This window comes from Morus notabilis, unplaced genomic scaffold (genome assembly GCF_000414095.1).
Source record: "Morus notabilis unplaced genomic scaffold, ASM41409v2 Scaffold915, whole genome shotgun sequence".
NCBI lineage: Eukaryota > Viridiplantae > Streptophyta > Magnoliopsida > Rosales > Moraceae > Morus > Morus notabilis.
The window spans coordinates 37532-45532 of record NW_010359862.1 but is presented as its reverse complement, the minus strand read 5'-3'; the positions used below and the strand labels follow the sequence as shown (position 1 = coordinate 45532).

General features: G+C 31.2%; 1 protein-coding gene across 2 annotated transcripts; it reads left to right on the top strand.

The window, feature by feature from the left end:
* Positions 1–250: 250 nt before the first annotated feature.
* LOC21386978 lies at positions 251–2282 on the top strand. 2 transcript variants are annotated; one of them, XM_010095278.2, is made up of 3 exons: positions 251–429; positions 1058–1184; positions 2070–2282. In XM_010095278.2, exons 2-3 carry the CDS (start codon positions 1062–1064, stop codon positions 2127–2129), a joined length of 183 nt encoding a protein of 60 aa, XP_010093580.2. In that variant the 5' UTR covers positions 251–429; positions 1058–1061; the 3' UTR covers positions 2130–2282. The 2 variants fall into 2 exon arrangements, with proteins under 2 accessions (XP_010093580.2, XP_024019568.1); XM_024163800.1 differs by having other exon boundaries at positions 1036–1184.
* The last annotated feature ends 5719 nt before the right edge of the window (positions 2283–8001 follow it).

Below are 8001 nucleotides of genomic sequence, written 5' to 3'. Positions count from 1 at the left end.
AATTATAATTATATTATATTATATTACGAGTTTGAATTAAAAAATTATAAATTATAAATTTTATTATGAGTATTATGGGTATTATAAAAGTTTCATTAATTGTACTATGTTAATTTTTACACAATTTAAAAGTTAAAATTGTCTTTAGACTGCTTTTGATTTTAATTATAAATCATTAAAAATAATTTCAAAAAGTATTTTTAAGGAGATTTATCAAACACTAAAATCAACTTCTGCAGAGATGATTTTAGGATGAAAAAATAATACCAAACTAAGCCATTGTCTAACACATATGGTTCTCCAGAAAAATTTGAATTGAACTTCTCCGCAGCAGATAAACTTGTCGTTTCTTCTTTCTTCGCCTCAGCCACTCTTTGGTCTCAGGCGTATTTCTGATTCTTCAACTTCCAGTTTGTGGGTCTTCCAGAGGTAAGTGATTTTGAAGCTTTTCACTTTCATTATTTCTGGTTTCTTTCAAATGATGTCGTTTGGAGCTTCATTTTTTTTTTTTTTTTTTTTTTGCTTCTTTTTTTTGGGAACTGTTTTACAACAATTTTGAAACATGACTGTGTAGCGTCTTTGACGATGTTTTGGTTTTGTTTATTGCTTGATTTCGATTAACACGTTTCGAGGGAAGCGTTTATTTGATTCTTAGTTTTCTTATTTCTTTAATCATTTGTCATCAAAAAGGCGTCTGAGGGCAACGCCCACAATGTGTTTGATGAAATGCCCGTGAGAGAATGTCTTGTTCTGTTGCATTTGTGAAGTGGGCTTTTCGAGAACGTATTGCTTTCAAAGTTCTGGAACATTTTATTTGTTTTCAAATTCGTGGGGTGTAGACGGTATAATTTAAGATGGTATATCTCCCATGGAAAAACCCGAGTTTTTTGTTTGTGTCGACTTAATTCTAATAACTAACTAATATAACAGTAATTTGTGTTTAAGGCTTTAAGCGACCAACGATTTGTTATCGTTATAGAAGATTGTCATTTATCGTTTTAGTTTTCTGTTTCAACAATTGAATTTTATGCGCAGAGCTGAAATCTCAGTTTTACAGGACGATGCCACATAGAACCCGACCTATGACGGCACTCTTGGTTTTCACTGGAGTGAATGCTGTACTAGTTTCGACCATTGGCCCGGTCTATGATTTTGTCTGCTTTCTCCCATATTGGGAAAGAAGGGTATTTTCTTTTTCCTCTCTTTTCTTTTTGCGTTTCTTCCTTGTTTATTTTTCTCTTTTTCTCACTCGTATTAGATCATTTATTTTGAAAACGAAAGTAGAATTCTACCAAATACCAGTGACAGCAGCACCTTGAACCACATACATTCATAGTTTGACATCAACCTCAAGTTTCAACTAAATTTGACCGTGTCAGAAGATTATTAGATCTATCTATTTGTTGTGTGATATGAAGATCTGCAATTATGACAAACATTCTGTCGCGGGTTTATTATCAATTTAATGCAATTCGACTTATCCAACTATAATTTTTGTTTTTCGCCGAGATCTTTTCCAGAATGTAATGGCTACTTGTGGCCTAGAATATCTTGCAAGTGGAAATGGGAAAATGTTGGTGTATAGCAATTATTGAGGTTGGCTAATGTTAGGTAATGCACCAAAAAAAAAAAAAAGTTTGAAACAACTTCATTCGTTCTGAAGTTTCAATTAGCTGCAACTTGACCAATCTGGCCGTTGTTTTGAAAATCTTGAAATGCTTCGGAATTTGGATGGGTGGGGACTGATTTCTAACCACCAGTTTTTATCTCTCAAAAGCCTAATAAGATAATAATAACAATCGACTCTTTTTGATGTCTGATTACAACCTTAGTACATGTAAGTTTGATCAACTTGACGTTGTGGTCTATGAAACAAATTGGCAAGGTTTGTCTTACGTGCACTTGCCCAACTCTTCAACGCACAAGACGAGAATAACTTGTGTGGAAACTTTCAAGTGTAGCATCATGCATTCATTGATGAGGATTATCATATCAAATAAAAATCTTCCGAAACTTTTAACTAAATTAAACGAGCTTTTTTTTTTTTTTTTTGCTTGTTTTTGTTGCAGAGGGAACGGTGTCACCAAGAGCGCGAAGCTGCTTTAGCAAAGGATTCTCAATTAAAGTAGAATTGGTTATTAGTTGAAATCTCTTAAACATCAGGTTCTTAAATTTTTGTATTATTTAATGAGGTTCTAGTATCTTCTTAATTATCACACAAGAGGATGCTAAAACTTGTTTACATGCCAAGAAGCTATGAATCTTCTTTTCGTATACATTGTAGATTTTTTGCACTGGAATATAATTGAAATAACAATATCATGATTATACATTATATCATCGTTAATACCCTTTGATCAAGCTTCATATGGTAACAGAAATCTTATGCTTATGCTGCTGCTTCCTTGGATGGTGAAAACTTGCTAGAATTTTGGAAGCTTTATGGAAGTGCAGGAATTATGTTAACCCAAACCTTCGTCTTTTCTTCCATAAAAATTAATAAATGAATAAAATTTTGAGGATAATGAATGTTTTTGCATGCGCATTCATATATAGGGTACAATTCTCTAATTAGATGCGAATAGTTGGGCCTGCCATCGACATAAGCTCATGACTTACAAGGGTCAGTTTTGTAATAGAGAGTCTAAAAAATATCCCCTGTTTTGTCTAAATACAACTTTTGAGTTAGTTTTAAAATCCAGAAAGTATCTCATGTGTTTTTCAGCCCATACAAAAAGTATCAATTATTTTAACTTTTTAGGTTTATTTTTTTTAATGGCCAAATTGTCCTTAGATATCTCATATATTGTCTAAATTTGTGCTAAAATGGCCAAATTATACTGAGAGGATACTTTTTAAATTTTCTTTTTGGCCTCGTTCATTTCACCGATTTGAGTTTTCAGTTTTAGGTTTTTACAATAAAAAATTCTCAGAAAATGTCACATCTCAGCTTGAATTAAAAACTTGAATTCGCGGAGTGAACGAGACTTTTGTAATATCATCGACATGAGATGGTCCATTAGTTGATAAACAAAAGTTTCTGGGGTGCTTGGGGGCGTTTAGTACAACCCAAATGGTCATATGTGGTTCAAATTGAAAGACAAAAATGGTCACATATATGATATGGTTTCTTTATTGCTACCACATCAGATGTGGTTAATTTCATTTGTAACTAAATATTTGCCATGGTAGGATTAGTGCATGAATCGGCCCCTCCCCTTTTGTTCAAGAAAAAAGAAAAACTACAGAGCAGGACAAATGCCTGATATGGGGTCTCAACTACGGCCCAATGCAGAATCGGCTTTAGAATTATTAGTGCCGTCTCGTCTTAAATCAAGCCTTTTAAGCACCACTAATCTCCTTTAACATAGGATTAGAAAAGTTGATTACCTTCCCCAACTCACGCCTCTATAAATTAGAATGGGATTTTTCAGCTAGTCATTATCAAAGCAAATATCATTATCTTTGATGTTGAACTTTCAACTAAATGGCCCTAGTGCAAAGTTTCAAAAATATCTCAAATCACACCAATTTGATTTAAAAAAAAAAAAAAAAAAAAAAAAAAACATTGAGATCAAGCGCACCTGATGATTGATTATTCTTGTTGTTAAATGTTCAAATTTTGTAGCTTAAAAAGATGACACAAACTACCATCTTTAATAAATTTATACATAGGTCTCATCCCTCACAACAATAATGTACTCCGACAGCCGTACAACGTTGCCAACCTTGATGATAATGGAAGGATCAATGGACATTTTATGTCACAAATGTGTTTTTAATTTCTAATTAAAAACCATAACCTGCCAACTTCATGTACCATTACCATCTCGGCTCTGCTGCTTATTCAATTATTGCCTCTTTATATCAACTGCCTATGTGTATATATTTTGGTGGCAATTTATATGATAATTTAATGTTGATTATTTCATGTATCATGCAACTCAGCTCGCAACTTAATTTTAAGTTATTGAAAAGAAATGATTAGAAAATTTTTCGGGTAAAAGACTAATATTTTTTTCATCAATATATAATTGAGATTATTTGTTTTTGCTGAATAATAATTGAGAATTTTATTTTATTATTTTTTTTTTTTTGCATCATCTAATTGTTAAAATTTAGGTAGCATGATACGTCTAAAATTATCCCAAAATTTTGAAATGTACTGGAGTTTAAACCAATCTATGTGCCGTGAAATATTTTTGTTGGTCAAGAAAAAAAATTAAATTAGCTTGATGAATTATGGTTAAACTGGTGGTAAAAATCAGTCTTCTTCTCGAAATTATTGTGGTTTGATAATTGACTTTGATGCTTTATGTCCTTGAAAATTGGGCTCCAATGACTTGTGAAAGGGATTGCATGATTGCTCTACAACACTCTGATTAGTGTTTAAGATTGGAGGTTTACAGCACACGTGGATGAAATTATGGAGATAATTATTAGAGATCTGAAAATCTTATCCTATTACTACTTAATCCATCATTAGCTGTTGTAAAAAAAGATTAAATCAATTATTGATCATCTTTAGCGGATGCGCTGAAAGTGATTTTCCTATAAAACCGGCCTGAATGAAAATTAAGGCGAGTGTTTTGCTTGCTAGTTTGAAGTTTTGGTTCTCAAGGAATATATATATATATATATATATATATATATATGTGGCAGGGTAAAAAAGCCAAAAAAAAATGAATAATGTATATTTTTGAAGAGTAGATTTTATTAGTTGAATTCTTATGTTTCTCAGGGTATGTGCATAAATAAGTAAAACTCTGGACGAATTTTTTTTAAAAAAAAATAAATTTTTGTAAATTTTTTATTTTGATTTATGGATACTTTTCCACAAAAAGAAAAAAAAAATTTACGATCAATTTGCTTCCGATTGATAAAATCATAACAAATCAAGTAAATTATCAATTTACTCAGTACGTTTTTTTTTTTTAAAGGGAAATTTACTCAGTACGTTACTAAGTTATTAATTTAAAGACATAAAACTATAAAAAAAAATTATGGTTTAAAGATAAGTCTACAAAATAGACCTTCATCACTATTTCCCTTAGTTTAATAGAATTAACAAAATTTTGTTATCATAATGGTTAGTAAAACACGAGAAACATCATACAACAACAACAATAATAACTCTAATAATTATAAAAAAGTAAAGTAAAATAATCATTCTAATGATAAAGGATAATTCCAAAATCCTCCAATGTGTTATGGATTTTGTTCACAAAATTCTATTATTTTTATAAAAAAAACTTTTAAATTAAAAGTTTTCTAGAAATTCAAAGCTAATTGGATTGGCAAATTTTTATATAATTAACACATTTACTATGATATAAATTGTGTCCAAACAAACATGGTAGATGTTAGGAGATTAACAAAACATCCCTCTCGAAACAATAGTTCTGTATTCATTTCTCCTTATAAGATGTGTGGATATGAGTATTTAACTTATATATATATATATATATTGAGTCATTTAGGAGACGTTTGGTTCATGGATTAAAATCATAAGATTAGAACTATTTTTTATTTACATGTATTTTTTATGAGAGAAAACACTGTAATGAACCATGAATCATAATTCGAATCGGGATACGAATCCCCCAACCAAATAACCTTTTAACTTCTCAATACTTTGTAGTGGTAGATTCAATTTTTGTTCATAGTCAAATACCCTTATATTTGATGATCATTTGAGCTATTTTAAAGTCTGTATTGACTTAATTATTAAATGAAATTTTCACATTCAAATAAATAAATAAAACAAACAAACAACAGAAAAAACAGAAAACTATCAGGGAGGAATTTGTAGAAACTTTAGGATGGATTTTTATTTTGAAATTTCTCCGTTCACTTTGCTGATTCGAGTTTGTAATTCGAGTTGATATGTAATTTTGTGTCAGAGTTTTTTACTGTAATAAAAAAGTTAGATGTGACTGTTTCTAAAAACTTTTTATTGTAACAAAATTTAAATTCTAAACTCAAATTTTAAACTCAAATTGACAAAATAAACGGATCTTATAAATCCCATGGATCAGCAAAAAATCAATCTCATGGCTCAGTGCTCCACAGACTGCAGTTCACCATTTGTTGTCGGAAGAAAAACGCGTAATCCAAATTGCCCTCTCAAGGCTCAAACTCATTATCCGAATCTGAACTTGAAAATAATAAATAAAAACTTATAAAATATCCTATTTTTGCAGCGTACGGATGGACAATTACACGTGCCCGGAATCCCCGTTATATTTTTTGTCTTATTAAATGAATTAGGCGACTCCATTTTTTATTCATTATTCAGCAATTTTTTTTTCCTTTTAAACGATCCCATTGGCATTATTTTTGGGGAATAAAAAGACAGAAAAATGGGCAATAAATTGCCACATTCGTGCAGAGTGGGCGCGTGGGGATAAGGGGGTGGGCGATGGTTGGGGTTGAGGGGAGAGAGAGCATAATAAAAAAGGCCAAAAGGGACCCACCGAATGAGCAAAGGCCATTTCGCCCAGATTCATTCATGCTTCTGTAGTTCTGTACATGTGCACTCTACGCTTTCCCCACTCGCATGTGCATTTGTCCCAATTGCCGCTTTACGATTCTTTACAATAATGTATAACATGAATATCATATATATTGTTGCAGAGTAAAATTTCAAATCCTAAGTTAGATAATGGATGAGACCCACGCATCATAATTAAAGGTATTAAATGAACGGAAACAGTTCTATCAAGATTGTGTATAAATTTGAACAACCCGACCCAACCCGAAAAAGGTAATTTATAGTATTATTTTTTATTTTTCTGCTCATTAAATGTCTGACCCGATGTGTTTGGGACGATTTATAAGTTGAGTCTATAACCACCTGCATACACCCACGCATCATAATTAAAGGTATTAAATGAACGGAAACAGTTCTATCAGGATTGTGTATAAATTTAAACAACTCGACCCAACCCGAAAAAGGTAATTTATAGTATTATTTTTATTTTTCTGCTCATTAAATGTCTGACTCGATGTGTTTGGGACGATTTGTAAGTTGAGTCTATAACCACCTGCATATCACAACCTAACTCACACAAACATGCCTGATAAGGAGCCTATGAGTGTGGACTGATAAATATGGTTGTTGTTGCAGTGCTTGCTTTGAATGGATTTGAATTAAGCCTCTAATTTATGTTTGCTTTATGTTTAATGTTGAATGGACAACTTTGCTTCATGTTTAATGTTAGATTGATCTTTGAATTGCTATCTATTTGCTGATGGACTAATCAGTATTATTTTTATTTAATGATGAATTTTGAATGTTGCAGTTATGTTTAATTATCATTATTATTTCTATTTGATTATCAATATTATTTGATGATGAACTTTGAATGTTGGAGTTATTATTTCTATTTGATGATGAACTTTAAATGTTTGATTGAACTTTGATTTTTTAAATGATGAACCTGACCACCCAACTCACCCCGCTCCTCCTCAACCCAACCCAAATATCATTGGTTGTAAAAAAAATTTAACATCGTTACGGTTAAATATGTGCAACTCACACCCTTTAGAGTGGGGTAAGAAAAAGTCGTACAATATCAATATGATATATATATATATATATATATATATGTATACCAGCGTGTATGTTATGAGATTGCAAGCCTTAAGTTGTCACATGACGGTAATAGGAAGGATTATATATAGTAGGTTATGTCAGGCAGTTTACAGGGATCAAAAGGTTTAAGTTTTAATTATACTTTAATAAAAAATTGAATGGAGTGAATAAAAAAGTTGGTTACCAACTATACAAACCATAATGTAACAATTATGGCTTATTGTGTAACGCTTCCTTTTACATTTTTGTATAATTATTCCTTGTCGAAATATGGGTAACACATTCGATAGTGCATTAAAATGGATTCTATGTTTATTTGTGAGTACACTTTGGTAGCACGTCTGAAATCTATGTTTGTGCCTTAAAATGAGAGAAAAAAAAATGCCCATGACAAAAAATTGTAA

Coding starts and splice junctions, on each gene's coding strand:
- LOC21386978 (XM_010095278.2), top strand. CDS start 1,062: ATGCCACATAGAACCCGACCTATGACGGCACTCTTGGTTTTCACTGGA. Junction 1,185..2,069: donor TCCCATATTGGGAAAGAAGG/GTATTTTCTTTT, acceptor TTTTTGTTGCAG/AGGGAACGGTGTCACCAAGA.